This window comes from Cyanistes caeruleus, chromosome 11 (genome assembly GCF_971803275.1).
Source record: "Cyanistes caeruleus chromosome 11, bCyaCae1.hap1.1, whole genome shotgun sequence".
In the NCBI taxonomy this organism is placed as follows: Eukaryota; Metazoa; Chordata; class Aves; order Passeriformes; family Paridae; genus Cyanistes; species Cyanistes caeruleus.
Window position 1 is genome coordinate 14,622,845 of NC_141711.1, and position 15,342 is coordinate 14,638,186.

A 15,342-nucleotide genomic window follows, 5' to 3' on the forward strand; every position below is an offset into this window, starting at 1 on the left:
CAGAGGGGCTTGGGGGCATTAACGCTGCTGGTAGGTCGGGGTCTGGCGTGCTGCTGCAGCTGGGCTTGGTCTGTGTTTGTGCAGAGCCACACCTCTAGGCTGTTGGAGGGGCTCTGGATCTGCAGAGAGCTGGTGCTGGGTGCTGAGGGGGGAAGGCTGCCCTGTTCTGGGGCTCTGGTCAAGTCCTGAGTGGGAACAGGCTGTGGTGGGGATTGCCAGGGAGGCAGTGACAGTGTGTGTGAGGGCAGGGATTGAAGGCTGATCAGCCTGTCCTGAACTCTGGGCAATTTTCAAGTGTTATAATCTCTTGTAATAGTTCTCTCGGCTCTTTGGTTTTTTGCCTGACCTCAGGCTTTTGTTGGCCTTTGCAGCAAGGTGCTGTGGAAGGGTTGTGTGTCAGTCCGTTTTGCTGCAGTTCTCATTCCTCCTGCCTGTTTCGATAGGTGTGTTAAATCTTGCGAGTTTGCCTCTTCTGTGCAAATAGTGGCCTCTTGGCTACACCTGAGCTGAGATGAGCAGCTGTCAGAGCAAAGCTGAGCTTGGCTGCCTGCTCAGGTGATCATGGACATGGCTTATCTGTTCTACAGTCAGCTTTAGAGTCTCTCTGCCAGCAGCGTGTTGTAAAAATGCATGAGGGATTTGTGCGGTCACCCTAGATCCAAGCTAGTAATAGCTTGGATAATTTACTTCTTTTAAAATTTATGGTACGTGTGAAATTTGTGTTTTGTGTTGTGCAGTTGCCTGCACAATGGTTCTTGCTTCTACCTGTTTTTTGTGGGGTGAATATGTGGCTTGATTCACTTGTTGTAGAAATAAAAGGATTTTATTGTACAAAGATGGTTCTTAAATCTGTAGTGTCTGAACATTCTTGTCTTCTAGGAAGATCCATCCCTGGAGAGGCACTTCAAAGGTCACAGAGATGCTGTCACTAGTGTGGACTTCAGTTGCACTAAGAAGCAATTGGGTAAATTGTCTGGGTGTTGATGGCCAGAGGATAAAGAAAGAGCTGCTCTGCGTTAGTTAGTTGGGGGGAGCAGTGGAGGTACCTGAGCTCTGCAACAGCAAAAGGTCCTGCTGGTGCTTCCTGCTAGCGGGAGATTGAACACTGCTCCACTCACCTTGTTTTTAATATGTTGTGAAGAACTGCTGAGCTGACTTTGGCCACTGTTTTTCCACAAGGGAGAGGTGTTAGAGGGAGGTGTAACAGGGTGCTTTTAAGTCACCAATGCACTGGTCTTCTCTGCTTAATCTGCAGTGACATTTAACCTGCTGCAGCTGATACCTGCCTCTGCCAATAAGAAAGTGATAACCTTCATTTCCTGTGTGTGTGGAAGGTTTACAACCTATGTGGCTTCTGCCTCTGCAGCTGTTGCGTGGTTGGACTCTTGGAAGTAAATTCAGTCCAAAGTAATGCACGGCTGGCCTTGTTTTGTTTGAATTACTAGTGAAATTATATGCATGACAATAATGAAATACACAGCTTACAATAGACTGGTGAGGCTTGTATTGAGAGTGCTGGAAGCTATGATGGTGAACTGAGTGTGAAATGTAGTTTTAGTGTAATTGGAAGAGAACTAATGCAAGTTTGGTTTTGTTTATCCTTTTTTATTTCAGTAAGTGGCTCAATGGATTCGTGCCTGATGATCTGGAGTATGAAGCCTCAGATGAGAGCCTATCGCTTCATGGGCCACAAAGATGCAGTTTTGTGTGTCCAGTTCTCACCTTCTGGCCACCTTGTGGCTTCAGGGTCTAGAGACAAAACAGTCCGTTTGTGGATCCCTAGCATGTGAGTGCCTATTCTCTTCTGCCTCTGTGTTTAAGTATGGCTTGGAATTTCTCCTTACTTCTTTGTAGCAGTTCTCTGGCTATGGGACAGGGATCTGTTTGAGGGAAAGAGGAGCCACCGTGTCTTTGTCTTCTCTTCAGTCTGTGAATGTTGAGCTCATGGTGGTACAGTACATGCTGGAGGCAGATTTTGGACCAAGAGTTCCATAAACCTCTTGGATCTCTAAATATGCCTTGTATTTATTTGCAAGAAAAATGTATCTTGCATTTATTTGGAAATGATGTGTAACCAAAAATGAACACATTTGAATTGTCTGGCCTGGCTGAGTTAATGACAGTTTGCTCACAGCTGTGCAGCATCAGGTGTGCTGAATTCAGTTGTGTTATATCTTGTGTGATGTGGCACTGGAATAGCCAGCTGGAGCATGGGCCATTACTGGAGCAGTTGTTAGGTCGTTGCCTGCTTGGCTCTGTCTATATGAGCTGTGAAAACGCCCCTCTCCTTGCTTGCCTTGCAGCAAAGGACCTGGCAGCAGTACAGAACCTCAGTGTCTTCTTTTACATTGATGTTTTCATAAGTGTTTAAATGGTTGCACAAATTAGCTGTAGCAATTTTTCCTCCCTTTATAGGAAACAAGGGTTGTTTCCTGTTGGATTGGCCTCCAGTATGGAACTGGAACAACTGGTTTAGCTGTGTATTCTGTCATGAAGCATGACCAAGTTTGGGGTCGATCAATGTTTTTATCCTAATGTGGTCACATGCAGTTCCCATAGAAGTGGTGGTTACTAGCACTGCTCAGCGTACAGCAGCTCTGTGTTTTCAGGTACAGAATGTCTTTGCTGCCCTGCTGTGCAATTTTAAAGAGCTCTTCCCTTTTGTATAGCAAGGGAGAATCGACTGTGTTCAAGGCTCACACAGCAACCGTGAGAAGTGTTCATTTCTCCAGCGATGGCCAGTCCTTAGTTACAGCTTCTGATGACAAAACAATCAAAGTGTGGACGGTCCACAGGCAGAAGTTTCTGTTCTCATTGAGTCAGCACATCAACTGGGTTCGCTGTGCCAGGTGAGTACGGCTCTCTGACAAGCAGAGATGAAGATTTATCCCTCAAAGCAGAGGCTCAGTGTCATGGTCTGGTGCAACACATTTCTATTCAAGGTGATTCAGATGTGTCTAGTGTCTGAAATATATTGCTGGCCTGCAGAGACATCCTTTGATAATAGCCTGCACCCACTTTATGTTCCTCCAGTAATCTCTGTCATGCAGAGGCTTTCCTGCTTTGTGATTTGTTCTGTGTTTTGTTTTCACCTGGTAAGGAGAATTCTGTGTCTTGAAGTTACTAATAGAAAAAAGGAGAGATTTCTGCTATTACTTTGCCTTAGTTTCTTTAGACTTGTCTAAAGTTTCTTAAAAGTTTTGTTTAAAGTTTCTTAGACTTGTCATGCCCCTTGTTAAAATGATCACCTGTGTTTCCTCCAAAATGTTGTGCTTCCATGATAATAGCATTATTTCCTGATAACTGTTTCAGATTTGGTTTCAAGGAGTTACACAGCATGTGTGTATCTGGGATCAAGCCATGGTTCCTCTGTAGGTGGAAAGTTTATTACAGTTCTGGAATGTGGTGGTGGCCATAGATGCCCACAGAAGAGCAGAAAGGATGTTTTTCCAGTATGACTGATGATCTGTAGTTAGGGTCACAAGTCCTGATTCTGTAATGTCTATGCCTCTGAAGAGAGATCTGGATCTGTCATGTATATGGTATTTTGAGATGGGAACTTAACATATTCTCCTAAGGCACTGGAATGGTGAAGGCTCTGCTGCAGCTTGTGAGTGACTGTGTAGCTCTGAACTCTTGTGGCAAAGGCAGGAATTGTTTTGAATCAGGGCAGAGAAACAACTTGAGGTACACTTAAATTGAAACAAGCGAGACACAAGATCTTAAGTCAGACTCGAGACTTTCCTGAGATTTATTTTATATGCTCATGGACTTAGGTATCGTTTGAGTACTTTGGGCTTGCTTTATTTTCCCTCAGCTTAGTGATTGGATTTTCAGTCTCACTGATGCCTCTGTGACTTCTTGTAAAGCAAGGTGTGTTTACCAACTTGCTTTAACAGCTGACCAAATTCAGTCAACCCTGTACTCCTTTCATTTGAGGACTTTTCTTAATTGCTGTAACTCTGGCCTTAGATTCTCTCCTGATGGACGATTGATAGTGTCATCCAGTGATGATAAAACTGTCAAGCTGTGGGACAAAACCAGCAGAGAATGCATCCACTCCTTCTGTGAGCATGGAGGGTAAGTACCTGCTGGTAATGTCTGAAGTGGAATTACCTAGAGAATTTACATCTGGTTTGTGAAGTTCAGAGGTCCCTGTCCTGGCAATTATAAAACTGCTCCATTAGCACCTCTTACAAAAGTAGCCAATGTGAGGGCCCAGTCTAGAATTGCCCCTTTGGCTGCTCAAGGTTAGAACTGTGAGGGTTATATTTCAGTAACTGTCCAGCACATCAAGTCTCAGTTTCTTCATGCTTATTTATTTTTGGAGATGCTTAAATTCTTTATTTCTTCTTTAATTTTGCTCCGAGTTGACATAAAAGTGCAAAAGTTTACTGACAGAATAGCACTTGGATGCTTTGATTCATCTTCAAGTTTTTAAATAACGAGGTTATTAAAAACCCCCCACTTTGCATTCAGAAAAATAGCTGTTAAATTTGGAATGTTGAGCCATGGCAAAAGACAATTTACCCAGAAACATAAAAGAAGTCCTCAGAGAACTGAGACTGGAATCTCCCTAATTTATTGCTCCACTGAATTTCTAGTGCAATATTATATTATTTCTAGGTAATATACAATGATATTAAGACAAATTCAGACTTTTTTTTTTTTCAGTGCTCTTAAGTATGTGTTTTGCCCAAACAACCTATTGAAATATCTCAACTTTTTCAGTACTTGCTACAAGAACACTCAAAAGATAATTAATTTCATCCAGTTTGTTTGGTGAGGAGTTACAAGGTATCTTTCCCTGAAGGGTCTGGATCTTTTATTATACTTATGTGTTCAAATTAAACATTTATTAGATTCAGGTCCAGAAAGAAATTTGACCTCAGCCTTGCTACTTTCCAAGTGGCAACATATGATTTCAGGCACAAATTCACTGAGTTCCATCTTCAATTTAGTTAACAAAAGAAAAAATTCTGTTCAGTCTTGTACACATCACTCTGGAAATAATGTTAATTTAATAGAAGACATATATTATGCAAACATTAAATGAACACTTGAAAATGTTGTTGTGACAGTTGGATCCATCAGATTTCAGGAGGTTTGTGTCTACAGCTCCTACACCTGTAATGTGAACTACTGAAGATGTGCTTAGGTAGGAGCCTGCAGTCTGCCTGGGGTTAGAAGCAAGGTCTTAAGAGAAATTCAACAAAATAAATTTTCAGGTTATCTCCTCCTTTCCTTAGCGTTCAGTGAGTCATGATGTAGCTTCCCTTGTGGAAAAGGCTTTTTTGATCTTTAGCAAGAGTTGAACATAAGCAGTTGGGTTTGATTGCCACTGACAGGTTTGTGAACCACGTGGATTTCCATCCCAGCGGGAACTGCATTGCCGCAGGGGGTACGGACAGCACGGTGAAGCTGTGGGATATCAGGATGAACAGGCTGCTTCAGCATTACCAAGGCAAGTCAAGGGCTTACAAAAGTTGAACCTTTCCATGTATTGATGCAAATTGATCTGAACTCCAAGGATTGTTTCTTCATCAGCTGCTGCTTTTCTAAAAGGGCACAGGGTTAGGCCTGCCAGTGGGAGCCTTTCTTCACCAGATGCTGTGCTTTGCTTTGTGTTTAGCTCCAGAACTAGTTCTGAAGCTGTCCCATGTTGCAGGTGGGCATGGGTCTTACCTGTGATGCCATTTGGCTCATGTTCACTATTACTGAGAAGGTGGTGTGCAACAAAAAGGATGTGGCCTTTGCCTCTGAATAAGGCTATAGGAGGAGTCAGAATTGTATTCCAGCAATTCAAAATGTTAGGTTCTTTTATGAGAAAATAAGGAAAAGTTAATAGAACAGGAAAATCAAAATCAATCAATTGCAATTCTATACTATGATCCACATTTATGGTTCCTTTTCCAGACTCTGTTTTTGAGCTTCCTTAATTAGCTTTGATGATGCCAAGGGGCATCCATCTCCTCCCATTACATGATTTTGTCCCACTGATGAGTGCTGCTTTTTGGTAGATCTGGATAGGAAAAGGGTGCTTTCCCATCCCTGCCAGCTTCTTTGAGATTGATTGACCTATTCTGTGCATTAGTTTCTTCAGCCAAAATGTGGCTTTTCTTTGCTAATAACAGTTTTTAAGGCTGCTGTGATATTTTAAAATGAATACATTCTCAAGCACTGTTTCCAGTGTTGATAGCTTATTATACTTAATTTTGCTAACTTTCACTGAGGAACTGCTTCTGGCATTCTCATAAAGCAGATCATGGGGCTAGAGCTTGGTGTGTTCTTTCTGCCCTCAACATCAGCTTTTGTGCATTCCTGCTGTGACAGCCTCACAGCTTCAGTCATTCTTCTGGCTCACAATCACTCCCAGCTCTCTGATAGTTAAAAAAATCTAATAGAAATCAAACTTTTTTATGTCTACTGTTCCAATTTATCAGTATTGAGCTGCAATTTGTGTAAGAAGTATTGTTAACTTGTGGCCCATATCAAAACTTGGAAATGCCTTCCTGAAGTCTTGTTGCTAAAATCAGTAATGTTTTTAAATATTTGGGCAGTGTCAGGTTGTCCTTTAACCTGCTTTATCAGCTTTTCAATGGTGGCAAGATCTGCAGTGCATGTTTCCAACTTGGCTCAAAATTCATCTCTTCCTGCTTTCCACTTACTGCTATTAAATTGTTCAAATCTAATGTGGTTTAGGCTTGGCTGCCAGGTTTATTTTTTCTCTTGGAATGACATATTTCCCTGGTATCCCACCCTTACTGAATGGCATTTTAGTGTGACACCCTTGCTATTGAAGTAATCATTTTCCAGGGGTGAGTGTTATTTTTAACAGCTACTGTGTAAATCCTAACTATGTATTAAATGTATTAAAAATAGTAATAATAGCTGAAGAAACCGTAAATTGCAATGATGGCTTTTTGCAGTCTCTTCATGCACCTCTGGCCACAAACTAATGTGTTTGTAACATGTTCAAAAGATTTGTTTGTAAGTCCTGCTCTTCTCAGGGTTTGTACACACCTCTTTTGGTTAAAACTCACTTACTAGTTTTGTGGCTCCTCTGTGAGGTTGTCAGTCCTGTCCCACTAGATGGCATCTGTGCCTTCAGAACGTGCTGGTGCTGCCTGATTTCCAGGGAATCCATTTTAAACATGGAGTTGCATGGAGGAGTTAATAAATGAGTAGCCCTGCCTCAGGCTCTTGCGTCTTAAGGTTGGGCTGGTTTCCAGCACCGATTAGTCTTTTAGCAGTGTTGCTCTTGTTGCCAACACTTGTTCCAACTGTGACATTTGTAAATGAAAGTTGGAACTAGAGAGCAAGCTGCAAAACCTTTTGTATGGTGTGTTTTCTTTGAGCCAAGCAAAGTATGCTCTGGTCACGTTTACTGTACAGGAGAACACACACATGCTTTATTCGGTTCTCTGCTTGGCGCTGACTCTTTTGTACAGCAGGTTTTGTACAGCCCCTACAAAAATGGCCAATGTTTATTGCCTGACATTTTTTCCCTGTCCAAAGCTGTGTGTGTGATGACTCTGTAGCAGGTCTATGGAAACTGCTGTAACCTGTTTTTATTCCTGTTTAAGAAGAATTGGTACTTAACCAGTTTGTATGGGGCTGATGGTCGTTATCTGTTCAGTAGAGACTGTGGCTGTGTCAAGTTCATCCTAATTTATCATTTCCCTGTTGATTACTAAAGGTTGCATTACATAAAAGAAGTGTTGTGGGGCTTGGGACAGTTTTGTGCAGGGTGGGAAGACTCAGTTTTACATGTTTAAGTCCCCTAACAAGCTCTTATTTTGCTAGGGCTTGGCTGGCAGCAAGTCACTGGGAGATCCCACCTTGTGCTGCACTGGATTTAGTGTTTACAGCATGAAATCAACTGAGGTGGCAGGATGTGTTGGCATGCTTTTTGGAGAGGTGTTATGAACGGTCTTGTGGGAGATATGAACTGCTCTGACAGTAGAGATGAACTTTCCTCTGAGTTTACAAGAGCCAAGAAGTCCTTGGGCACAGAAGCTGTGTCTGCTTATGCAGCCACAGTCTGTGATTTTTTTCCATTATGGAAAAGCTTTTTTGTGAAGCTGGAAATACTTTATTTGCCATCTGGAACTTGGAAGATGTGATACATTACTAACCTTGTCTATTTCTGATGTGATTCCTTTCAGGAGTTTCCTTAGTTGACAAGATAAATTTACGTTTATCTGAATGTAGACACTAAGGTGGTGAGGAATATTACAAATCACTCAGAATAAGATTTTCAAGGGAGAAAGATATTTATCACACCATAAGAAAAAACTCCACACAGACCTTTCTTTCCTTTAGTACATAGCATGATACAGGGTTGGGGGTAGAGGAAGATCTATCTGTGTGATAGAGACAGTATTCACCAGCAGAATAACAGTTTAGAAGTTACCTGTGTTAAGGTTTTCTTCTGTGTTTTGTAACTCTGGCCAAGAGGAGTTCTTTCCAGAACTTAGCTATTTAGTGTTCCTGAGAATTTCTAAAGTAGAAGCATTCTGTTTTACAATTGAACGAGGTTATTTCAGCTATATGCTTGAAATCCACATATGCAAAAAGTAATATTTGGTGTTTTAATATATTTAAAATGGTATTTTAAAGGGTTTCTTAACATGCAGTGTGGATTCAAAATGCACAGTAAACTCTCAACAGAACATAAATTTAGTTGGGTGTGATGTATCAGAAGTAGTAGATTTGAGATACCAGAACATTTGGAGGGCATATAGTATAATTAAGAATAATTGGATGGTTAAATCCCTCCTCAGGCATATTAATATTCTCTAATGTCACATACGCTCAGGAAGCTGGGCATATGTGAAGTACTGCGTGTTCTCATAAATAAATATGTTCAATAGCCTGTTTTGTAAAAGTTCGGGGAGGGAAAAAAGTCATATATTAAATGTTTAATGTTATACTGAACTTCAGTGAAGTTTGACTTTTTTCCTAAGAACATTTTCTTTAGCTTTTTTCGAAATAAATCTTGGGCTTCATCTTCATGCAGGGAAAATGGCTTTATTGCAAGTTCACAGTCTTGATAGTTTTTCTATTTGTATTTGTTTTAAATTTTTGGTGAGACAAATAGGATGTCTGAGGAAATAATGCTTATACTGGACCATTTTCAAGTTGCTCTTATTTCCTAGCTTCTCTTAACCCCAGTCTTGGCTAGAGTCAGATAGTGAACCAAAAGAAGCTGTGCAGTGTCAACTCTGAGTGTCTTCCATTGCAATTTCAGTCTTCTCAGTGTCTTAACATACAGATTTTCATCTGGGATGACTTGAGAGTGAGACCAGCAGCTCCACAGTAGTGAAGTACATCAATGCCTAGTGCTCTCACAGAATCCTGTAGTTCACTTGTACATACAGTACATTTTGGGGCTATACTGGAAGCTTTTGTAGCATTGAATCTCCCAGAATAATTGGCAAAGCTTCCTTTTTCCTTTCAGTAAAGTAGTGCCTATTTTTACAAGAATTGAGTTACTGTTATTGTTCTCCAGTGCTTTGAAGAGCTTTTGTGCAATGTTTCCCCCATGATAATTTTCCTGCTAAATTTTGTAACAGAAAATTGGAATGTGCTTGTGCTTTATTTTATTATTTTGCCTTGGGCTTATGTAAACTGGTCTTGGTGACCATTACACTTTTTTTTTTCCCGTCCTTAGTGCACAGCTCTGTGGTCAACAGTCTTTCCTTTCATCCCTCTGGAAATTATCTGGTTACTGCTTCCAGTGATTCAACTCTTAAGATTTTGGACTTGCTAGAAGGAAGACTTCTCTATACTCTTCATGGTCACCAGGTGAGGCAAAGCCTTTTTTACAGTGAAGTATAGACTCATAATAAACTGAGCAAATTCATGCTTGAGACTTTCATTCTTCTTGACCAAAAATTGTTTGAAAACTTCCTTGTGTAAAATCATGATTATAATGCTAATATATTGTCTTTGAGATCATCACTGTTTTGAAGGGAAGGAGGTAAGGCAGGAATGGAGAGAATGAGAAAGCAAGACTAAAAGTGAGCTCCAATACTGAGGATTCAAATTTAAGGCAGAAGGAACTCAGAGCAGCACCCTAGACTGACTGACCCTGCCAGCCACTCTGTAGTGCAGCTCTGTCTCCCTTCCTCTCTAGAGAGCTGCAAATAACACTTGGCCCCTTGACACAGGTGTTTTGAAGATAAATGCTGTTCATTTGGCAGGAGACTCAAGAACAGTAGCAGTAAAATAGAGGAAATCTATTTCGGGATTGATTAGGGAACATCTTGTTAATGGACTGAATCACACAATTGAAGGTGATAAAATGGTGCTGGTTGGTTAAGTTTAACAGATTGGCCTATTAGTATTATGCTGCTGGATGTGTTGCTTGTAAGGTTAATTTTATGAATGCTTGGAGCTCTCTTTCTAGATCTGAAATGAAAATAAATAGACTAATTTCATTGTCCATGCAGAGTGGGGTGTGAAGAAGCAGGACTGCCTTAAGGGTTCCCTTTCCAAAGGGACAAAGAGAACAGAAATTCTTAACCCACTTACATCTCTTTTAAAGCGGGGGCTGAGTTTTAGAGAATAAAACTGTCAGGGGAAAACCACAGCCTGAGGCTTTTTGGAGATGATGTGGATTGTTGTGGGCAAGACTGGTATCTCTGTAAGCTGTAAAACTGATAATTTTTTCTTCTTGTGGCTTTGTTTAGTGACTGCCTTGTTTGATGTCTAAAAAGGTCAAGTTTCTTCAGTAACTTCTCTTTTGCTATATATTAATAAAATTTTCTTCTTCTTTTTGTAATATTAATGGAAAAAAAATAGGAAAGCCTTATGCTTAAATCTTCTGTGAAGTAGAGCATTGATTAAAATTGACCAAAGGGTTCAACTGTTAAAAGAATGGGGAAGAGATAACAAATCCTGGTTATCCCAACATGTCAGCCTTGGCTGTATAAAACTGTTCTTGGAAAACTGGACTAAGTGGATACTCCTATCAGATAGGGGCTGCAAAACTTCTGTTGCCTTAATCTTGTTTTAGTATTTGTCTGTTGTGTTAATCTGCCAAGTGAGAACTTGGGAAGCAGCTTCCTGGAAAAGGGTAAGTGTTGGAAGAACGGGAAATCTTTACACTTTCCCCACTTCCCTCAGGAAGGGATGTGCTTGGTTATGGTTCAGCAGGAGGCTGAACCTGCTTGCCATTTTTCTCCCATCTGAGCTGTTAGCTGTGCCTCACTGACTGCAGTAGCACAAAAAAAGAGTTTAGCACTGAATGAGGGTCCAAAACTGATTATGGTGATCGAGGTCTTCAGAATGAGCAATAGGAAGTCCCTTTAGGCTAATGTTGTACTTAACTCGAGGCTTTAACAGAACAGTTTGTGGATCATCTATTCAAAAGTAGAATTAAAGCTCCCTGTTCCTCCTCCCTGCTTCAGATCAGTAAAACATTGTCTGCCTCTTTCTCCTGGGCATCTACTGGCACTGGAAATGCTTTGCCTTTGGCACAGCTGAAGGGTAGTTGCTGTTGTGGCATTTACAGCTCCTTCATTTTGGAAACAAATATTGAAGTGGCTGGTAGGGCTTTCTGGTTGTCTTTAAGGGTATTGCACTGAGATACCTCTGGAACCAGTCCTGGCATAGTCCTGCCTGGCATTCCCTTCTGGGGGAATTCTGTCTGGAATGTGCTGTATTGTTGTGGGATGGTTCTTTTACTGCCTGATTGAACAGTTACCTTGCTTTTCCACTAAAAGAATATGGCAACTTGTACTTTGTTCCCAGTAAGCCACTGTCAGTGGCCAAGGCTGTGCTGTCACCAGGGGTGGATCCACTGGGGTGGATTCCTGCACTGGCTGCTTTTCCAGCTTGGTCTGCTTATAGATAAATCCAGGTTACTTAATGATGATGGACTTTTTTGTACCCTCTTTTATCACTGTGATTTGTGTCAGTATCCCCAAGTGGCTGAGAACAAAGTGGTGTGGACTTTTTTGGTCATGAAGTTGATTTGCCTTTTTAAGCGAGTGCTGCTGGTTAGTCAGATGGACAGCCTGTTCTGAAGATGTTCTTGAGTTGTGACTTTTGGAGGTTGAACGTTGTGGTTGACACTCTGTTCCTAGTTTGACAGCTGGCTGCTGTTACATTGTTCTGGGAAGGCTGCATGCAAGTGGACACTTGAAGGAAAAAATACCTTAAGGTCCTTTAGGCATACTTTGACGCAACTACTGGAGTGCCAGGAATTTGTTAGCAGCTGATTAGCTGTAGTTTACACGGGGAGGTTGGCCAAGTTTACATTGCTGTCTTTAATTAAATGTAGCTGGCCCCTTGTAGCAGAAGGATCATTAGAGACAGAAGTTTGCAGCTTGGAGCTGACATCTTGCAGCTGCAAAACATCATTCTGTATTGTGCTGCATATTTTGGTTCTGGAGTGCTTTGAGCTGTGAAGTGCTCTTATCTAGTTCCATACAGATGAGACACTGGCTTGGTATGTAAATTCACCTCTAGTACTGAATCACTGTTGAAGAACAGAATGTTTTGGGGCCCCTAAGCCACCCCCAGAGAGTTGGTAGAGGAGAGCAGGTATGTACATGGTACTTGTCTGCCCTTTGGAGTGGTTTAATTAGAGCATTTCCAGACTGACTTCCTCAGTGGAATGGAAGTTCTCAGTAAATATTTAGAAAACATCTCATGGTTATGTTCATAAATAGAAAATGCAAAGTTACAATTCTTCAAGCAACCTTGACTTGAACTATGAAGTAGTTACATTTTACCTACCTGGGCAAGATAAATGCTCCCTGCTTTGCTCACTGACTAATGAATGAGGTCTCCTGAGCAGGTGCACAGGAAACAAATGTGCTCCTTTTCTGTCAGCTTCCAGCTCATTCTTCTAGTGCCTGGGTGGCATTAAATGTCTGTGAGGGCCTGGTCCTCTTTGAGGAGTGTGAGGACATCTCAAGGCTACAAAGAAGTCAAACAAAAAAGAAAGACATGTTTGTGTTGCAAACAACAAGCAATTGACTTTAGGCTACCATTTCTGAGTCTTAAAAGGAAATAGGAGTTCTCTGTCCTTGCCTTGTGTTTTTACAGACTGAAGCTTTCAGGAGTTAAAGCTGCTGAAGATTCAGCTGTAAGATGACAGTGTAAATTTTCCCTATGTTAGTTGTAGCCCTTGCTTCCTGGTGAAGGAGGATGCAAACATGACAGTCTTGCTTGGGAATTTTTCAAAGCCCAATGTACTGAGAATTCTTGGGACTTCTTGTCAGAGATATTCCACCTGAAAACATCCTTGTGGTCGTTGCCACCTCTGTTCCCAGTGCTTTTCTCCTTGGTTCCTTTCCCTTCTCCCTTTCCTATGTGACTTGCCTCTTCTCCCATGCAGGAAGCAGCTGAAAGCACTGTCAACAGTGGCAGTAACTGCTCTGTTTGTTCTTAGTTCTTTTAAGCCTAGAACTGATGATGCCAGGGCTGGGATCCCAGTGTGCTGGTTGCTGCTGGATTTGCTTCTCAGGCCTTGTCTCCTCTCATGTCTCCTGTTTCTCTTTGCACTAGTTAGTCTGTTCCTGGAGAGTTTGGCTGAATGTACTGGCTCTCACTTCTACATCTCCTTTTGTGACAGTGGAAGAGGAAGCTCTCCTTTAATTAAACTATTTGCATCCTCTAGATATGTCTTATTCCAGCTCTTAGCACTTTCCTTGCTCTCTTACCTGGCTTTTCTCTACTATGCATTTTCTTCTCACAGGACTGAAACAAAAAAAGTAAAAATCTACTGGCATCCTTGACCCCACTTGTCTCTCCAGCTTCCTTCCACACTGCCTCTCCTTTCATAGTGCAGACAGTGCATCATTAAACTACTCTTCTCTGGTTTATTCCTGGACCCTCTCCAGTCTGGCTCTTGTTTCTTCTGTTACGCTGAAGCCAAAATGTTAGCTCTGTTCCTGGCTGAAGTCTGAAAGTCTGGCCTCTCTTGACTTGCCTGTTGGTGTTGGCCCTGTTGTTGTTGAAGTGATGTGCCTTCTGTGCCCAGCAGCTCCGGGAGAACAAAAGGGTGTTCAAGAGGGATTTCTCTGTGATTGTCCACTTATTATTTATGGATGGTACACATTCATCTGCTGCCTGTGTGCAGGTGTGAGTCTGGGCTCCAGTGATATTTCTCCAGACTAAATGCTTGTCCTTTCTCTTAAGCATTTCTTTCAGAGACATCTATTTTTATCTCTACCCTTGAAAGCTTTGTGTTCAAGGATGCTATTCCTGTTGTCTTATGTCACCTATGTGTCAGTTACTGCTGCTATTAGCATCCTGCCAATCACTTGGTGGTGTAATCTGTGTCCTGGCTTCAGATCCTGTCTCTCTTGGCGATTAATGCATCCAAGTCATTCAGAATAGCCTGACCATCTATTTTGAAAGCCAAACGTAATGTTTTATGTAAGCTGATCAACCTGTGAAGTACTAGGGCAATAAAGGCCTTGCGGTCACTAACCTCCTTTGTAGGAAGTGGGAAAATAGGGAGAAGGTGTAATCTCTGTCTCTGCACATAAATTATGTCACAGGCTGAGCCTCACCTTTCTCACCTATGAATGCAGCTAGAAATGGGCTGTCACCTGGTGTTTCAGCTGCCATGCCATGCATATCTGACCTTGCCTGAATTGTGTTCACTGGCAATGCTGCAGCTAACAATGAGATTTGATGCTGTTATCATTCCTTCTCTGTGGCTTCCTTTTTCTTTATGGTTGCTTTGCTCCAGCAGGCGTTTGAGCTGTTTGTCCATTCCAAGGCTCTCTGGGACTTGCCTTTACCTTGCCTGGTACTCTTTCACCAGAGGAGATGAGTTGAATATCGCTTAGTGGCCATGTTCTTCTCACTCAACAATTTCAGTGGATGACTTATTGCTTTCTTCTGTACTTTTCTTCAGAATTTCTGCAGCTCTCCCAATATTGCCAAAGCTGCTGTTATAATTTCAAACTCTACTGGACATGCGCAAAAGCTTGACAGTCTTTGACATTGACCTGCTGAGGATTAAATAGAAATGTTCCTTACCACTGACATGGCGTATGTCATTGCCCAACCCCTTCTTCCTGCAGCTTGCTGTCTAGTCTGAATCAAGAAGCTGCAGGAGTTTGGGGATTGGTGCTAACAGCTTGTGTGGAGCACCTTGGGCACTGGGGGTGTAGACTGGAAATTCTGAACATCCAGGAAATACTAATAGAGGACCATTTGATCCTGCTACAGAAAGAGGAGCTGAGTGATCCTGTAGAAAAAGGTTGCTGCATCCCACAAGTTCTAGTTATATGGGAAATAAGTTTAAATTCTCTCTACAACTTCTGTAGAAGAATATGCAACTGCTACTTTTTGCTACTCTTAATGCAAGCA

General features: G+C 41.7%; 1 protein-coding gene across 13 annotated transcripts in view; it reads left to right on the forward strand.

The window, feature by feature from the left end:
• POC1A (POC1 centriolar protein A) overlaps positions 1–15,342 on the forward strand; it is a 94,585-nt gene that overhangs the window by 5,569 nt on the left and 73,674 nt on the right. For all 13 annotated transcript variants that reach the window (XR_015274803.1, XR_015274802.1, XR_015274804.1 and 10 more), the window contains 6 exons: positions 880–964; positions 1,615–1,786; positions 2,670–2,849; positions 3,973–4,080; positions 5,349–5,464; positions 9,677–9,810. Coding sequence is in view for 7 of the 13 variants with exons in the window: in XM_086845346.1 (XP_086701472.1) it covers positions 880–964; positions 1,615–1,786; positions 2,670–2,849; positions 3,973–4,080; positions 5,349–5,464; positions 9,677–9,810 (795 nt within the window). In the remaining 6 variants the exon portion in view is untranslated. The remainder of the gene's footprint in view (positions 1–879; positions 965–1,614; positions 1,787–2,669; positions 2,850–3,972; positions 4,081–5,348; positions 5,465–9,676; positions 9,811–15,342) is intronic.